The following is a 20014-nucleotide window of genomic DNA, read 5'->3' on the forward strand; positions in this document are numbered from 1 at the left end:
GTGAGATTTTGACCACTAGCATTGCATTCATGAACGTGCAGCGTCAGATCCAAAACGCAGTTTGAGTTTGCTGGTTCTCACAGCCCAGCATGATGGGAGAAGTACTACTGCGCATATTCAGTGGGCAGGATGCACCCATAACCCGGATGCCGGAAACTCTTTTTTTTTGCCAGGCGAGTAATTCCTATAGGGCTGAACTGAATAAGCGCCATTTTAGGTCCTACATCCAGTTCTTATTATACATCCATGGTTTTTAGTCATGTGACCCGACGCCATCTTTGAGTCCAGTACATCCATGGCAGCGACACTCACAGAGCGGAGTGAAGGCTCTTTCCACACACTGCTGCCCAATTGGCTTTCTCCATTCCTTCCAGCTGGCCAATCACAGAGCCCGCATCAGATCGAAAACTATTCAACATGGAGACAACAGTTGATAAGCTTGAGGCAATGGTAAGCGCAGTGTAAAACTCTCTTATTGTCTGTTATATTCTTTTCCTTAAATTGCTTTTAACCCACTTGAATAATTACAGAGAAAATCAGTAGCAGTCATGTTTTAATATTCTCTTTGTAACGTTATCAGTAAACACCTAAAACTCCTTTGCGCCATTCAACATGCCCGTTAGAGCACCAAACGATACAGCCTCGTTTGAAACACTCTCGCTTACAGGCTAACTTAATGAAGTGACCACTACGCCCAGTGTGAGGCCAGTTTAGACGTATGCTGTTAAAGCAGCGTCAAACAGTCTTCAACATTTAATAACATGACCTTCATTAAAATATATGGCTGTTGTCCAGTGTTATAACGTATTCCCGTTGTTCCCGGTGAACGGGTGGCCATGTTGTCTGATGGTCTGTGTTTACGGTTGGGTCTGTCGAACAAACTCCAGATGTTGACTCGCAGATTCGTCATTTTCATGTAAACTGTGTTAGACAGACTGACTTTAAAATGACAGGAGGCTATAAAAACAACACGGTTAGTTCTTCGCATCATAAACTTTAATTTAAGAAAATATAAACCTTCAGCAAGTATAAAAAAGCAAAGTAATTAAACTGGATTCACACCCTCTGGTCGAAGGACCGACTCGACTGCCTGTAACCCGCCCTACACGGTGAACCTGAAGCCTGATGTTGCAAGAAGACCTCTGATAGGTTTTGAACGTTATTTTGTCATTTTTATTTATGCTGTTGAACACTTAAATAATCCTGTTGCATTACAATAATAAGTAGGACAAAGTGGAGTACATCAGATGGAAAAGAGACACCAAATTATCAAATGCACTTTGAGAGCAGTGAAAACTATGTCATTTCAGCAAACAGAATCCATTTAACATGAAATACATAATCACTGAATAAACTCAAATTGAATAGACCTAATTTGGAAAGGGACTCTTTTATTTGTTCCTTCAAATGCTAAGCACATGCAGGGCAGTAAGTCTCCATCAGGAGCTGGTTGATCAACACTGCTCCAGTGCAACCTGTTCTCACAAAGCCTGCACTCAATCTGGCAGAAAATAAATGAAAAAACATGCATGCTAATTCCATCATCAAGACATTAATCAACTGCAAGTGCTCCAAACTGCTTTAGCCTTTTTGACGTGTGTCATGTTGACCACACACTCGACACAGTACAGATAGTCATGTTATTAAGTAAGTAAGTAAGTAGCACTTTTCGGCCATTTCCATTCTCAGATGACTGGTCCCCTGCTCATCAGAGGGAGCAACCACCAGTTCCTCCTTTAAAATCCTATCTGCCAACTTCCACAAGAAAAAAGTTGAGGATACATGGAAGCTGAACAAATCCAGTGATCTGTTTATCTGAACTCATGAAAGATGAAAACTTACTTGATACACACAATAATGCCAGTGATGCTTTTACATAACCAGTGAGTGGTTGTGTAAAATATATGTCCTGACATGGGTTTGGTATGTGCATTGTAAAGACCACTATGTGAACTTTTTAGCAACCAACAAAAGCCAGTTTCTTTGAGGCTTGTGTATTCTTCATAACACCTTTTGTTTTGCTGTGTAAGGCAATCATTTGCATTTAAGGCTTGCTCTTAAGTAGGCAGCATCTGTCTGTGTTGTTACTGTCACCAGTTAACACGGGCGAATTTGCTGAATCATTAACAAGTGTTAAGCGGCTGACAGATTAAACCAGATTTATGTAGTTAAAGCAGAATTTTGTTGAGCAGATTGGAGGCACAATGAGGAAGACATCTGATTGAGCTTTATAACACAGAAACACAATTTCGAATCCCATTGCAGGGCTTGCGCAATACTTATATTTTTTCATATTGTTCAGTTCGAATTGTTGTTTGTAGGTCACATTGACATGGATTTGCATTTTAAATTGACTCACACTTCACAGACACAGGTAGGCCTACTATTGGTAAAATTTACGAAACTGCGAACAACAACATCTGGAGCACAGGAAGTGAAATATATAAACAAAGATCAGCAGACAACATGACCACCAGTTAAATTGGAACACCATAAGGCATGTGGATCGAAGGCACTCACATTCAGTACAGCTCAATATATTTTTTTTATTCAAATATTTTTCAGTGTTGGTTTAACAGTAGCCCTCTCTAAAAAATTACCTGTACTCCTCCCGTGTAATTATTATGGGAAGCAGAGCAGGGCGGCTTTAAAATGATTTTTAAATGCAGTGAATAGCTAACATAATTGTGTCTGTAGTGAGTTGTCAGCTTGTAAAGAGAGAAGCAGATAGCTCAGTAAAGCCGGTTTAAAATGTTTGACCAAACAGTCTTAACCCAAGGTCCACTTACAAGCTTTTTCCAGACCTTTCAACAGTATGTCACTTGCTGTGTTACAAATCCACACTGCTGATTCTAAGCAGAGTTTTAGCTTTTATAGCAGACAGAATTTAGACTAAATATGGTCAGTTTTTGAGTGTGCTGTTGATGCATATTACTCTTTCACATGCAATGCACAGCTCCAAACAATAGTGGAAAATCTGTTTGCTGCATGGCTTTCCTTTCACAGCGAAAATCAACAAGATAAGTTATTTGCATGGGGAGCCCAAACATTTGCATACCACTGTAGAATATAGCCTTTAGCTAAGCTAGTCTGCCGTCTGCCCAGTGCCCTTTTACATTGTACTACTGCTAGAAAACCAGTGCAATGTTAAAAGTGCATTGGCCAGAAATAGTTACAAGCAAAGGAAAAGTTTCCAAACTCTGAGATTCCAGCTGTTGGCAGGTGCTCTGACTTCATTGCACTACTGTATCAGACAGCTAGCAGTGCAATAGTATTGTCAAAGCATCTGAAAACTGCAGAGACCAGCTGCACTGAGTACTGTTACATATCTAGACTGTATCAATTCAAGTAAACATGATAGATGGGTAGGTGAGAGTGCACTACGCATATGTTGAATATATTGAAAATAATTAGTGTGCAATTTGAGACACTGAAAACAGATACGTGTATCAGTGTGTTGGCTACTAACTTAATCTGTCTTGACTTTGTCTTGTACTACACAAGGTAAAACAGTCAGACTCCTCCAAACTGCTTTGAATAATAACTGATAGACAGGTTTCCTGTGCAGTATGGAAAAGTGTGGAATTTGATTTTAGTCATTTCCTGGTCTGGATAAGTATGGAAAAAGAAAATAGTATGCAAAAATATTTGTGTCTCCAGAATATTGCTCCTATTGTGTTTGTTAAAGTACAAATTTTTCACGGGTTTTAAAGCATGCAGCCAGCACAGCCAAAATATTTACCACTGTGTGAGAGAGCGTGTTTTGCTGAGCAAAATTAGTTCTCTTTTCTAGTTCCCTGCTGAATTATACATTAACTCCCCTTGTGTTAATGTTGGGGGTGAAGGTGCACAGTCATTTAGATTTACATGACAACGATTTAATAACATTGCACAGTTTTAGCTTTGCAGCTTGAATAAAATGCTGTGCACTAAACTTGGGGTAGGTGTTAATTGATTTGTATGAATTACAGTACCTGGCTACAGTCCTCTGGCAATTATTTGGCAGCACACAGTGTTTTTAGACCCCTTCACTCCTCACATTTTCTTATGTTGCAGTTTTATGCTAAAATCATTTAAATAAAATTTTCCCTCAGCAATCTACAATCAATATCCCATAATGACAAAGTGAAAACATAATTTATCAATGATAAGAATTAGACAGGAAAAATTTAAATATCATATTGACATAACTGTTGAGAGAGTTCACTCAGGACTTGGTTAAAGCACCTTTGGCAGTGATTACAGCCTCCAGTCTTCCTGGGTCTGACATCACAAGCTTTGCACATCTGGATTTGGGGATTTTTTTGCAGTTCTTTCTCTGCAGATCCTCTTAAGCTCTGTCAGGTTGGATTGGGACGATTTGGTGGATGCCAGACTGGTACAGAGCACTCAGGGCCTCAGACACCCAGTCATTCTCATTAAGGATCTCTCTCTCATTCGTTCTGTTCAGCTTTCCCTCAACCCTGACCAAGCTTCCTCTCCCTGCTGCTGAAAAAAACCCACTTGATGCTGCCTCCACCATGCTTCACCGGTGGGATCGTGTTGGGCAGGTGATAGGTGGTGCCTGGTTTCCTCAAGACATGTCACTTAGAATTGAAGCCAAACAGTTTAATCTAGGTTTCATCAGAATCTTCACAGTCTGAGAGTCCTAAAGTGGCTCTTTTGCAAACTCCAAGCAGCTTTTATGTGCCTTTTACTGAGAGGAGAGGAGAGGCTTCGTATGGACACTCCACCATAAAGCCCAGATCAGTGGGTTGCTGCAGTTATTGTCATTGTCGTCCTTCTGGAAGTTTCTCCATCTTCACACAGGATCTCTGCGGCCAGAGTGACCATCAGGTTCCTGGTCTCCCTCTTACCAAGATCCTTTTCCCTGATGTCTCAGTTAGTCCAGGGATCCAGCTGTAGGAAGACACCTGGTTGTTCCAGACTTCTTTCATGTAAGAATGATGAAGGCCACTCTAGGGAACCTCAAATACAGCAGGAATCTTTTTATATCCTTCTCCAGATCTGAGCCTTGACACAATACTGTCTCTGAGCTCTGTAGGCAGTTCCTTCCTCTTCATGGTTTTTGCTCTGATCTGTATTTTATATATGTGTGTGTGTATATAGATATATATATGTGTGTATATATATATCTGTGTGTGTATATATATATATATATATATATATATGAGCTGTGAGACCTTACATGTGTTTCTTTCCACATCATGTCCACTCAGATGAATTTACCACAGGTGAACTCCAGTCAAGGGTTCATAGCAAAGTGTCTGAATACTCTACTCTACTCTACTAATTTTGAATAAATTTGCAAAACAATCTAAAATTCTGTTTTCACTTTGTCATCATGGGATATTGAATGTAGATTGATGAGGGGGGAAATTCATTTAAATTATTTTTGCATAAAACTGCAACATAACAGAATGTGAAAGAAGTGAAGGGGTCTGAAGACTTTCTGAATGATCTGTAATAACATACATAGTCAGTATGTAACACACATGTTAACAGTAACAATTTTAACAATTTATTTACATAATAAACTAGCTACTTGAACTCAGATGTCAGATATTGCCAGAAAAATCTACTAAGAATTCTGGAAAATGTGAACGACCCCTGGAGAGATAACTGCTGCATTGCCATGTCAAAGGAACTTCCTGACAATAGGCCTGATTTGGGGAAGTAATCATGTCTTAACAGATAATCTGAAGTTCACTTAAAACAAATACCACCTGAAATCAGTCTTGGCAGTTGTACAGTGTGTTATTTATTGATTTTTATGGCATTTTTAATACTTTTAAAAACTCAGTTTCAGGTCAGAACAAGATACATAGGACAAAGAACATGTAGGTTTCATTAAGGACGGCTCATCTATATTTTTATGCTACCAACAGAAATGTGTCTGTAGCAATGAGTATTGGAAACTGTACTAAAGCACTGAAAGTTGACATTAAACTGGTCAGATTTGTAGTCTTGCTTACTGATTCTCTGATCATATGGTTGCTGACTTTGATAATCATTTTGTTAGTCCAGGTATCAGCAGGAGTATTGAATATCTACTTTTGAGCAGAAAGAAGCAGCTCAAGTTGGCCAATGTACCATTAAAGTGTAAAGCTGAGTGTCCTTGCAGTTCCTGAAGTCAGAGGCTGACCTGGAATACATTGAGAAGCGACTGAGGCTGGACTTCATCAACAGCACTGCAGAGAGTGGATCTCCTGCTGAGGTAACCACTGTACTTCCACCGACACCGTTTCTCTGAACATTGTCATACAGTTAAGACAGGACAACATCCCCAGTCCACAGGAAACTGAGGACATGATGGCAGGTCTGTCATTTGTGTGCAAACACACAGTCCTGGTCAAAATTATTGGCAAACTACAGAATTCAGAATCTTCAGAAATAAATGCAAATGAACCAGTTTTGTACGGATACAGAATATTTAATAAAATGTCCACTTATTAAATTAAAAATAAAGACATTAAAGTTATTAGCACCTTTTGTTTGATTTAAATTAGTTCTTCAAACCAAATAAAAAACAAAAAAATTCACCTATGCTTAATCTTCAGTGTCCACAAGACCTGAATTAACCAATGAATGATGCTTATGTTGCATAAAAAGGAGGTGATATTTCCAGAGCTTTGTGGGAATGCACTGCATCAGTTTATAGGCGATGACGACATGAATCTCATAAAGTAAAGAACACGTATCTACAGTAAAACATGGTGGAGGTTCAGCTTTGCTGCCTCTGGTACTGGTGGCACTGAATATATCAAAGAAATAATGAAATCTGAAGATTATCAAGACATTTTAGAGTGAAATGTATTACCCAGTGTTTTAATACATAAACATAATGCAACACGAGAAAATATTGCAGTAAATCAATTAAGAACAGGTAACACAACAAACAGAACAAAACAAACCCGGGCACAATGAAAGATTCCAAAGAGGAAATGTTCCTCATTCATGAACCATTGTCTGACTCCTCCAGTGACCGAGAACAGACATTGAAGTTAAGACTTAATCTTCCAAATCAAGTCCAACTTCTTGTTTGGAAGTCTATGTGATGGCAGGAGACACCTGTCCCCTAATAATGACAGCTAGGGAGAATACCAGTGTCCTAAAAGGAGAAACAATAGACCATTCCCACACTAAATGAAAAGAAGTACCGAATTGATTTTTACATTTTAATAGTACTTGTGTACAATTTTGTTGTGCACGTTCTGATAATCTTCACAATCAATCTTGGAAATCCCATATTTTCTGTTCTGTTGCTATATATACAAATACTGTGTCTGCAGGAGAACCCGGCAGTGATGCTGGAGAACTTGACAGCCATCAAGGCCAAACATGCAGAGCTGTGCTCCCAGGTGAAGGAGATCACAGCTGCACAGAAAGAGTCCATGGACTCCATCAGAAACAACCTTGGCAGTGTCATGAAGTTGATCCAACACTTGCAGCAGACAACCGATGTGGAGGTAACTACAACAGCTACAACAGCAGGCTCACAGTACTGTACACATCATACATACCATTCACTACCATTCACATGAATGCTATAGCATTCACACTATTGTTATTCAAATCTTTATTTTTGGTGAGATTGCTGAATGAAGCAATCCGACTCTATGTTGTTGTCAGTTTGTCTTTATTATTATTATTGGTGGGATTGCTGAATGAAGCAATCCCGGTATATGTTGTTGTCAGGTTGAAAAACGAACTACTACACACACTAACACACACCACCACCATCATCACCCCACCATCCCGTTTTATCACTTGAGGTAGGCTAAATAACAGAAACATTATAATATTGATGTATAATGTAATAAACACTACATCCTCCACAGTGATCAATTTAATCAAAAACTGTCTAAAACTATTTTAATAATAAATCACCAACTGAGTATATTAATAATTATCAGGTGTATGCTAAGGCTCCAAAGTGCCTAACTGCAATTAATTGGTTGATTTCGTTGCTGTTCTCCCCTGGGAACTGATATATCTGGTAACCTAAAGATGTTCTTTAATTTTATAGTTTTAATATAAATAAATAATAATATAAATATCATTGTCAAATTATCAAATGTAATGCAGTAACACCTTTAACTGACTCACTTTTTTACTGTGAACATTTTTACACAGTGATTTATTTCTACTGATGTCTTTTCACTTATCGTAGTGACACCGTTCACGTGCTGACGTCAGTGTCGTGTCCCATTTCTGTTACTGGTAGAGTTTATTGCTGCTCTGTCTGAACACAGTTAATGTTGCTGTTTTTTTCATCACAGTGTCTAACTACCTGCTGTACATTTAAACTTACACATGCTGCTCCTGTTAGTGACTTTCACAAACTCAGAAGTTGTTTACATGCTGTTCAGATCAGCTAGTTACTTTAGCTTAGCAGTAAGCACTAGCTTCTCTTTCTCTCCCTCTCTCTCGCTTGCTTGGTGTGGTGTTGTTGTAACTACAGTGTAGAGGATTGTGATGTTCATTACATCTTCAGCAATGTCTGCTGTCTTACTTCAGGCACAGCTCCAATTGCTAACTGTAGCTACCTGCGAACTCTAACTGCCATCCCTGAATATTTCCCTCAAATAAAGTCAGACAAACTCTTTTTAAATCCCACAATTTCCAACCTTCATTGACTGTTTTTGGACCACATCCCTATGCCAGGGCGGAGGCTTGTGGTGGTGATCTCTCTGGGGAACTGAGACTTCCTGCCGAGATCAACTCTCATGCTGCAGTCTTGTTTGGCAAGAACTGACCTTGGTGGAGCTCTTGGTGTTGTCTTTGTGTTGCCCCCACCTTCTCTGACAAACTGGATGTGATGGTCTGCTGGTGGGGGATGACCTCTGCTCATTTCCAGCCTGCGTCTCTCCAACCCCTCTTGCAGCATGATAGGATGTGGTGGAGGCTTGCATTTAGGCTGTTGCAGAGGGGGCAGCACTCTTCCTGGCCAAACCACAGGTGCAAATTCAGTGGGCAGGGGAGTGTGTCATACGTTGCCCTAATGAGGAAGCTGAGCCTTGACTGTGCGATCTTCCTGGGAACTGCTGTGGCATTACTGCCTGATGCACCTCCTTTGGTGCCCTTGGGTCGGCTGGCTGCAGGGTCGTCAGCCGGGTACCACCGATCCACAACATTTCACCCCTTTAAACCCAGAACGTGTCCTGGTGGAGGGGCAGTGACAGGGACGTCTCCCTGCCACCCCTGCAGCCAACCCTGCGCTAGGTGTTACAACTCATATCCTTTCTCCTCAGCCAGAGCCAAAAGCTGCACTTCTCAGCCTCTTCAGCCAGGTCTTTCAGGGCCTTCTGCTTTTTTGCTTCTGTTACTCCCATGTCCCTCATGAGGCGGACAGTTGATGTTCCGTGCACACACATATATATTGAGAGAAACACACAAACACTATCTCCACAAATTGGATTGGCACAGACACTTTCAAAATAAGAGTCTCAAAAAGGTAAGAGGTAGGGTAGATCTTTAAAGTTCGATCTTAGAAGCTATTTTCTATATAGGGATATAGTGGTATAGCTCTATTGCAGATCAACTTCTGTTAGGGCATGTACATGTGTGTATATTTGTCTTGTAAATAGCTACAAAATGTGCATAATAAATAAAAATGTGATGTAACAGAAAACAAGAAGCAATGGCATTTCATAATGCACAAATAAACTGCATCCCTGATTACAAACTGTGACTGTGTCCTCGTCAACATGCTGCAGGTTCAGCCGCTGACGGAGTCAGAGCAACAATCAGCAGATCTCCTGGCTTCAGCCGACAGTCAGACCACAAAAGAGGTAGGACCTTAGCTCTAGGACTATTTGTGTTTACCTGTAACCTTTGTGACAGTCAGCACCTCCTTGGCTGATACACAACAAAAGCCGTCTGATGCTTTGCTGGTGGTGAGCTCATAATGTTTTAGAAACCAGCCTTTGCTTTGCCCCAATTGTAGTTTAACACAACAGCAGACTTCACAGCTCTGACAGAACAGCAAGGCACAAGGTCAGAGACCAGTGAGATGTCATCAGGAGGAGTGACACTAAACCACAGAGACTACTGCATTGCACAGGAGCCCTGAAGTTTGGCTCGTAAGGGCCAAGAGTTTATGGGAGATGAGGTTCGTTAAAGGCAGAAATATGGGATAAACAACAATATTAGTTAATATTATTTGTTTTTCAAAAGAAACTGCTGCCCTGATTTAAACAAATGAATTGAGCCACACAATAGAGTGTTCTGAATGGCTCTACCCCAAGGCTGGATTTTAGTTGTTAGTGTTATAACAAATGTCAGTGTGAATTTTGAATGAAGTGTTCTTATTTTTGAGTGAACATAAGTTGAATTTATACGAGTCCGGTATCATAATGGTGATTGCAGGGTGTGGTTGATTATTTCTGCTGCTGTTGAATTAAATTAGTAAATGATTTCCTCCAGGTGCCTCCTGATGCAGCAGCTTTGGCCAACGGCAGCCACTGAGTGAGTGAGTCCCTTCACGTCTACTCCTTTGCTCTGAATACTGTAGAGATGGCATGTCACTCTCTTGGCTGATCTTTCTGTTGGTCAGTCACCACTTCAGTCTCACCTGAAATATCTCAACTATAGGATGGATCTCCATGAAGCTTTTACACAAACACTCATTTTCCCTCAGGATGAAATGTAATAACTTTGATCCGCTGACTTTCATCTAGCTCCATCATTTAGTGGACATCTTATTTGTAAATTTTTGGTTAATGATCATCATCAGCCTCAGCTGTACATGCTAACATGCTAAGCTAAGACAGTAACCATGGCAAACATGATACCTGCTTTACATCAGCATGTTGGTATTTTTAACAGATTAGCATGTGGACATGATTGAAGCACTGTGTACAGAGCCACTGGCATGGCTACATACTCTGTGTCCTGTAAACACATCAGTCATTTAGTCTTCTTGGTGTATGCTGTTTAGTCCTAGTGTCCTGTTTCCATAAAAGAACACACACACTGTTGGCAGCTAGTACACAATGTGTAGAACTTATTGTTTTCTGTGTGTATCATACAAATCCAGGGTTTCAGCTGTGATTTACTTTAACATGTTACAGGCCTGTCATTATTTCCTACTCTGTAATTTGGTGGTAATTATGGTAAAAGCAGAAACAATGTTCTGATACAGTTATTAGTTAATTATTCTGTGTAACTCAAAAATAATTGAAATCCTTTTACTTCAATGATCTTTGAATTTACTGAGTGTTCAGTTTGTGTCTGTCATTGATGGGCTGAGGCAGCAAATAAAAGGTCTGAAACCTGTAAGAACTCTGTAAGAAGGTGAACTCTTTACCCAGGGGTCTGTACGAGCTTTCAACACTCTCATCGCGTCTGATTTACTGATGTTCTCTGTGATGTTTTCTCTGTGTCCAAAATCCATAATTAAGTCTTCATCTTTGACTGGACCACAACAGCAGAGCCAGCCCTATAATCACAAATGTCCCCAACTAACTGACTGACTGACTGATCATATTTCAACCATGTGACTAAGTTGGAGTTTCTCCATTTGTCGTTGCTGTTTCAAAATGAATTGGGGTAGAGAAGTTGAGCAGCAGTTTGTTACCCAGACAGAGGCTGTGAGAGACACAATAAGAAAGATATTGTGTCTCTTCTAACTATCTCTGTGTTGGGACTCATCATTCAAGAGACCAGATGTCTCTGTGCTCCAGTGGACAAAGGAACTCACACCCCACAGTTGCCCACTGTTCACACCTGGGGACCACCCTTCCCCCCACGGACCTCACTGGCCAATGTGGGTCAGCATGTGACATGTGACCCCCAAGGGGGGGTCACCAAACAAAACCAGGTCTCTTGTCCCTCTTCTCTCTCTCTTCTCTTCTTGGCTTGCTCTGGAGAGCAGCTCCTGCTCTCTCCTCTCGGCTCCTCAAAGGGCAACAAGGCCCCAGCCCAGGTCAGCCTTGCTACCTGAGAAACCAGCTCTCTCGCCGGCCTGCTCACAGCAGCCTGCAAACGCTCTTCTCAACAGCAGTGACCTGCTTCGGATTAACTCAGAGTGAACCAAGTTCTTTTCAGAATCAGCAGCTACGACACAAGTCCAGCTAATTTTCCAAGCAACAGGAGTCATAGCAGAGTTAGTGTGGAACAGCTAACTCTGTGAGGAGAACAAAGGAAATAACAGCAAAGCAACACAGCCAGACAGGACTTTACTCCACCAGGAAGCCTCCCAACTCACTGGACTTTACAACAACACTGGAAAGGACCTCTTTGTTTGTTCCAAGGACTGGTTTTTACCGCCATCTTGTGTAGTCTTCTTTGTTCAGGTCATGTGGTCACAGTGACAACTTTGAATCGGCCATCTTGCCTTTGTTTGTGTCCCCACAGACACACACACATACCCCTACACACACACATACACACACCTGTATATACTAGATTAGACATTGAGTTTTACTCTGCTCCATTGTAAATAAATGCCTTTAAGTATAACTACTGGTGTGTTTAATGTTGCACACGCGTGAATATTGCCAACCTCTACTTTGTAGAATTCCAATCCTTCATTAACTTACTGTTGATATGGTAATTTGGTTATAGTTAGTAAACTCTAATTGTTAATCAGAGTTCCAGATTAATGGTAATAAATTGAGACTGAAACCATATTTTGCCTATTAGTTTTGGCTGGTGCCCCGAGGACTTTAATTAATTTAATTAATTTAAAGTTATTATTTAATATTAATATTTTTAATATTAATATTTTCTTAATTTATGATAGACAATAAATTGATAGACAACCGAAATCCAACATATTTGGTGTCCAGTTCATGAGGTAGAGCTGAGACCAGACATAATGGTGCCCCGTGTGAGGCAAAGTACTGTTGGCAAATATTCATAATTGTGCAATATTAAATTCATAATTTGGCCAAAACCGCAAAGGTTAGAGCTAAGAATTTTAGTCCACCACAAGAGTAAACCTCCAGGTGTACTTACAAACAAGTGCACTGTGGTGAGAATTGGTTTACCAATTTTAGCTGAAGCAATATTAGACATCCTCCAGTTACTAATAGCTAACACTTAAGCCTTTGGTATCACAATAAGAGCCTGCTATTGTTGCTAACAATTCCAGTTGTGTTTATTCTGTAGGAAGTGTAAGAACCTCAGTTCAGCATTTGAATACCACGTGTTCAATGCTATCTAATAAAGCTGTCAGAATTGGCTGTTAATTCAAGTGCTGCTCCCTTTAACTTAGATAGCCGACTTTGACGAAATTGATAGACAACCGAAATCCAACATATTTGGTGTCCAGCTCATGAGGTAGAGCTCAGACCAAACATCGGTGAGTGATCGTTTTTACATAAAATACAGCTGAAATCACAGCTCAGTCTTTTTCTTTAACTGATGTGTTTGGTGATGTTGTCCGATGACATCGTGGTTATAAAATCAGGATTTTAACAACAGCAGAGCAGCAGCTTGGAAGTGACTGCTGGTTAACATGTAGTCGTAATGGGCCACGTTTAAGTCACTGTTTCAAACTTGTTCCGTTGTCTGACAACACAAACAGAAAAATGTAGATGAGAACAACTTCATTGTGGATTCAGCTGTATTAAAATACTGTATATGTGAGCACAGAGAGGAGGAGAGAAGCAGACAGATAAAGAGCAGAAACCAGCTGACATTAGACTGAATGTTAACACAATGTTGATGTCAGTTGTTTACAGCGACTCCACAAAGTTTCCAGATAGATAGATAGCAATGTTGTTTTTGCCTACAGGACTTCTACTGTCACACTTGCTTGCCATTGTTTGTTTTAATTTGTTTTTACACACACACACACACACTCATGTGCCTAACCCTTTCTTGTAGGTAAAACAGGATGTGCGGCCCCCTCTTCCAGCTGCTGGGTCCTGATCAGAGCGGCTCTGGCATCAAGTGGATGCTACCTGGGACTGAGGCTATAAAGGTTTGGGGAGCAGCGTGCCTCTGTATTGTTTGAATTTATGTCGATTGTTTAATTGACTATGGTCCTATGGTCCTGAAACTGCAGCCTCTGGTACTATAGGAACGTGTCTTATAACTTATTAGAGGCTATGCTATATATTAGCAACATTAAGATATTAAATTGTAGTATCTTGCAAATTCGGATTAAAAAAATTAGTATTAATGCTGCTTTTTTGGTCATTTTCTTATTTTATATACAAACTGTATTAGTTTATAATGTATTTACTGATTTTAGTTGCCCTAATCTTTCATCCCTGGGGAGAAGAGCTGAGTGAAATGGAGCTTGCCACTCATGCACTGTACCTCGCTTTCTGCTTTATCAGCATAAAAAATAATCCCATCAAGTTTTGTCACATACTATTGAGTAAATAGATCCATCCAGTCACAAGGCAGAGAGATTTACACCAGTCACATCATGTACTGTATAATTGTACTGTATATTATCCTAAAGGGAAATTTCAATAACATGTTATTTCTACTCTTCTTTCTCTCTCTCTCTCTCTCTCTCTCTCTCTCTCTCTCTCTCTCTCTCTCTCTCTCTCTCTCTCTCTCTCTCTCTCTCTCTCTCTCTCTCCCCCAGGAGTTGTTGAGGTTCTTTCCCCCAGTATACATACAGTATATAATCTTGAATCTGTCCCAAAAGTTGTCCTTGCGTCTTGCCATCTTATGACTGCACAGGTCATAGCAAATGGTTCCATCTTTATTTGTAGTATTTGGGTGTGAAAAGATGATTTCTCTTGACTGAAAGATGAAAAAGTGTCAAGTCAACTCTTCAGTTTGGCTGGTTTATTTGTGCACAAAAGGACAGATCTGGTGCAGGGTACACCAAGTCCCTCATTGAATGACAAAACTTGAACTGCTTATATAGCATGTTGTTCTGGTTCTGTAACTAACATCTGATAACCTCGAGACCATTACCTCTATGTTTCACTTTTATTTCTTCCACCCTTCTAAAATCTCTGCTGGACCCACAAACAACAATATAACCATAAAACCCAGATGTGTAATGGATCCTTTGATAAAAAGTAGTATTTTGGTGGAATAAACCTTTATGGCAGTTAAATATGGTCCTGAAACTACATCCTCCTAATCGCGAGGTGGCACTGGCACGAGAAACTGGGGTCTTAGAAATTGCAGTCCTGAAACTGCACTGCAGGAACATAGTATTGGAATGGGAATTGACGCTTGTGGCTATAATTATTTATGATTTAATTTTTAGAAAAATAATTTATTTTTATTCAAATAGGAGTCTTACTAAACTTACCAGTTGAGACATTTAGGTGGTGGACCAGTCATCACTGGAGCTGACATTCATCACAAGTCTGTCCTTCAAACAGCTGAAACCTACAGATGGGATGTACTCTTAGTATATCATTCACTACATCCTTACATGTGAGTGAGTGAGTGAAGTTACTCCTTTGGTTGGCCCCTCAAAAATAAACAAAATAAAATTGAATAATGAATTTACCCTTTAACTCTGCACTCGTCTGTACTTGATACTCACACTGTGGTGGCTTCTTTACTGGTTCCTGGACTCTTTCTGGTGCCATCTACTACAAAACCCTGCAGCACATCGTCTAGTTTTGAGTGGGCTCTGAAAGGGAGAACACACACAGACCATGTGGAAATTACCACAACTCAGCTACAGGCACTGAACAGGAACAATCAGCTGGAGGTTCATTCATGAGGCAACAGTTGTGCCAAGAGTGTTTCTACTGATTTGATCTACAATCGCAAACTACTGTAAATACGTGGATCAAATGAGCAAAAAAAATGCTTCAAATGTAATACTAATGACTAATTATTAATATTAATACCATAATATATAACTATACTGTAATACTCTCAAAAAAGATGGTCGGGTCAGATTTTGTGTGCTCCATACAGTAATCATGCTAGAGGTGTGCTCATACTTATACATAAATTTCTACTGTCCCAAATTACTAATGTTATTTGTGATCAATATGGTAGATATATCATCGTCCAGGGTAACATATCCACACATAGGCTGAACCTGGTTAGCATCTATGGTCCAAATGATGACAACCCAGCAATTTTTTTAGAACGTCTTCCTTACTCTATCTACCCTACAAGGCATGTACATTATCGGTGGTGATTTTAATTGCACTTTAGTGCCCACAAAAGATCGTTCTACTAGCCTCGACTCTACTCACATACAGACAAGGAAAATGTTGCTGCAGTCTTATAAAGATTTGGATTTGATTGAAATATGGAGGGACCCACACCCAGATAGAGTTGAATACTCCTGTTATTCAAGCACGCATGGCACTCACTCACTCACTCACTCACTCCTCTGGACTCTCATCAAAGATTAAAGAATGTTGGTACGATAGCATTGTCATAAGTGATCATGCAGCTGTATCGATAAATTTACATATAGATACATTTATTTACAACTATAGGAGATAGAGATTTCCTATTGAGTTGCTGCAGGATGCGGAGTTTATAAAATTTGCTTAAGAACGCATTAATAATTATTTTGAAATCAATCTTGATCAGACTGATGCTTGTGTTAGATGGGAGGCATTCAAAGCTTACATTAAAGGGGAAATTATTAGTTATATGAAATCCAAAGCCAAACAACAGCATATGGAAATGAAAACAATTGAAAACCAAATAAGATTGCTGGAACAAGACTTGTATAATAATTACAACCAGCAGAAAGCAAAGGAATTGCAAATTATGAGAACTAAATATAATAAGTTATCCATAGACAAAGTTGCAAAAAGGTTAATGTGGCTAAAACAGTCTTATTATGATCAAGGCGAAAAATGTGGTAAACTACTGGCTTGGCAACTTAGGAAAAAACAGTCAGACAAGGCAATCAATAGCATCATGACACCTACTGGTGATGTGACATCGGAACCGGCAGTAATCAATAACACATTTAGGGACTTTTACAAGTCCCTGTATGCATCAGAGTGTTCAAATGATTTAGAGAGACAAAATTATTTTATAGATCAATTGAAATTCCAGACTTTGTCAGAAAAGGAGCAACAGCAACATCATATTCCAAGAAAACATTTCTTTAAATACTTGCAGTTGAAACATTTTATTTTATCCACACATAAACAATTGTTGTCTTTACCTCCATTGTCTAAGATTGAAGTTTTGACTCTGTCCCACATGAATTGGAGAGGACAATTCTCATTGTTCTATGACCTAATGTTATTCAAAAGAGTCATCTTCCAAAAAGCTGGAGGCATGGAGAATTGACATAAAGGAGGATATTCTTGAAGCTGATTGGGAAATGGCTTATTTTAAGGCTCAGACCAAGTCTATTAACACAAAATTTAAGTTATTACAATATAAATGGTTGATACGTACTTATCTTACACCTAGTAGGTTAAATCACATATTCCCTAATGGCCCTGATATTTGTGTGAAATGCAGAGAAAAAAAAGGTACATTAATTCATCGTTTATGGGAGTGTACAAGGATACAACGATTCTGGAGGAGTGTAATAGACTGTATAGGTCTCATAATTGGAAGGGAAGTTCCTTTGCGAGCTAAACTCTGTATACTGGGAATATACCCAGAAGACTTTGTTATGACTCAATGGCAGTCGCTGCTTGTTGACTTTGGACTTTTACAAGCCAGAAGGATAATCACATTGTTATGGAAAAGTATGGATACACCTTCTACTGTAATGTGGACAAAGGAAGTGATGGCCTGTCTAGCCCTGGAGAGACTAACATACAGTATATTGTAAAAAAGAAAGAAAAGAACTTTGCTCACTTGTGGAATCCTTACATACACTTTTTGGAAACTCATGATTTTTAATTGTAATTAATCTGAAACTTTCTGTAATGTCTGCACTGCTGTGATCTTGTTTATTCATTTATTTATTTACTATTATTATTATTATTATTATTATTATTATATATATATATATATATATATATATATATATATATATATATATGAATTTAATTAATAATTCATTGGGGGATAATGTATTCACTTAATTTGTTGAATGTTGATGACTCTGTTCCTCTCAAATGGGACCCTGTAAAGCTGCTTCATTGTGATGTTGTGTTTTCCCAAGATGCGTCTGATGGTGGTGATGCTCACATGGTTTACGTATTTTCTGTCGTAGCTGGTGGAGACGGATGGCATTGTCTGCCCTCACTAGGTCCACAACGGCAAGTTCCTGCTGTTTTGTGAACAGGCGTTGGCGTCCTCCCCCAGAAGGTCTTCTAGTCATTCTAGAGAAATACAACCACATTGTCATTGGTTTGCTTCTTTTTCTTACAGTACTATATATACTGTACTTTACTGTATATACTGTATCATCCACTGTACTGAAACATCTCAATACAAGTAATCATGGTATGTTTCACAAAAACTACCACTTTGGCTGCAAAAGGAGCATTAGCACCCTGCAATACCCTGTACATGTGATGTGGTAATGTGATATACTGTAGTACAGTACTGTAAATACCATCTGAGTAGAGTAGAAGGTAGAGAGGTGAAGACATACCTGTTTTCCAGTCGGAAGGTTCTTATTACAGATGCCACTGTGAAGCGGCTTAGATGTGGGTGGACTCTCTGCCAAGCTTCCCTCATAGTCAGGCCATGGTTGATGACATGGTCCACCAAAGTTGCTCTTATATCATCAAAAATAGGGGTCCGTGCATGGCCTCTTCGGCCTTGACCTTGTCCTCCTCCTCCTCTTCCTCTTCCTCTTCCTCTTGCTCTACCTCTGCCTCTCGCTCTCCCTCCATCCATGCTTGCAAAGTTCTTGAAATGGCTAAACTGAGAGCTTTTTGTAGCTGGCTGATTGGTGTTCAGTTTTGCAAGTAAGTGCCTTCAGGTGTGTATTTGAGTGGTTGCAATTACCCGATGTGTTTTGCATTTTGGATACATGTGTTTTCCAAATGGCACCCTGAGATTTCATTTTTGAACGAAGTGTCTTTTGTATGAAATAGAGTGTAGTATGCAGGACCAAGTGTGTTGCATAAAGGAGTAAGTGTGTTGCAGAATTGTGCAAAGCAGCGCTTTTGTTTAAGGTATGGGTACATGTGTTTGAGGTATGGTAACAAAAGCTTCAAGTTGTGTTACTTTAGTCTAAGCATGGGTCTATAGTGTTCAAGCAACGGGCAAAAACTGTAATAGTTTTGTTCCAGCTCCTAACTTCCTACCTACCTCTTAAAAAAAACAAAAAAATGTACCTAACTTTTCCGGTTTGAGTCTCTCTAATGCTGTTATATTTTCTGATTTACTGTTGTGTTTTGCGATTAGCTATTGTGTTTTGTGATTTGTTGTGTTTTGTGATTTGCTGTTGTGTTGTCTGATTTGCTGTTGTGTTTTGCACTTCAGGGCCACTTTAATAATGGGATGAGCAGAAGATATGGTGCATTGATTAAATATGTACCTGACACACTGTAGTATCCTACTATTTTTCATACATGAGCTACTTGCGCTAAATCTAAATGATTTGACATTAATGAGACAACAGCCAAATGTTTAATTCTGGTCTTTTGACAAATAACTTACACCATTAACATGAGATACAGCTGTTATAATTTGCTATGGGAGACATTTTTCATTTAAACCTGAGAGAGAGAAAAACTCTAGTTATAAGAATGTTTTAATGTTCAAATGTGCAGATGTCGACATCTCTAGGATACACTGGTTCTTAGTAACAAAGTTGCTTTTAATACAAAATCATTCCATCAATATGAACAAGACTCCAGAAGCAAGCCTTTTCACAATGGGCAAGCTAAGTATCTTTGCAGTGAGTGCCAGGCCGAGACTTACTGGTCAGGGTCAGCTCCATAATGAAGAAGCAGCTCCGTCACCTTCACTTGGCCCAAGAGAGCAGCACAGAACAGTGGACTCTGACCCAGGTGATTCACACAGTTCACATCAACACCTGGAACACATCAGAAAACACTGAAACCATGTCTTTGTTGTTGTTCTTCATTTTGAAGTGCAAGTGTTCCTTTGACTTAAAGGAAATATTTGTATGTTTTGGTATTGCTTCATAGTCAACATCAGCATTAACAGCAGTTTACTT

General features: G+C 39.5%; 1 protein-coding gene across 2 annotated transcripts; it reads left to right on the plus strand.

Moving 5' to 3' along the window:
* Positions 1–297: 297 nt before the first annotated feature.
* Positions 298–14134, plus strand: ska2 (spindle and kinetochore associated complex subunit 2). 2 transcript variants are annotated; one of them, XM_056397404.1, is made up of 6 exons: positions 298–450; positions 6125–6217; positions 7293–7469; positions 9720–9794; positions 10429–10474; positions 13837–14134. In XM_056397404.1, exons 1-5 carry the CDS (start codon positions 418–420, stop codon positions 10468–10470), a joined length of 420 nt encoding a protein of 139 aa, XP_056253379.1. In that variant the 5' UTR covers positions 298–417; the 3' UTR covers positions 10471–10474; positions 13837–14134. The 2 variants fall into 2 exon arrangements, with proteins under 2 accessions (XP_056253379.1, XP_056253378.1); XM_056397403.1 differs by having other exon boundaries at positions 10429–10470.
* Positions 14135–20014: the final 5880 nt, after the last annotated feature.

The sequence above is a fragment of the Seriola aureovittata genome, chromosome 15, assembly GCF_021018895.1.
Source record: "Seriola aureovittata isolate HTS-2021-v1 ecotype China chromosome 15, ASM2101889v1, whole genome shotgun sequence".
Taxonomy (NCBI): Eukaryota; Metazoa; Chordata; class Actinopteri; order Carangiformes; family Carangidae; genus Seriola; species Seriola aureovittata.

What these genes read in the sequence shown, in the direction of transcription:
- ska2 (XM_056397404.1), top strand. Translation starts at nt 418, where the DNA reads ATGGAGACAACAGTTGATAAGCTTGAGGCAATG. An exon ending in TTGATAAGCTTGAGGCAATG is followed by an intron (nt 451 to 6,124) that starts GTAAGCGCAGTG and finishes GTGTCCTTGCAG; the next exon opens with TTCCTGAAGTCAGAGGCTGA. An exon ending in AGAGTGGATCTCCTGCTGAG is followed by an intron (nt 6,218 to 7,292) that starts GTAACCACTGTA and finishes CTGTGTCTGCAG; the next exon opens with GAGAACCCGGCAGTGATGCT.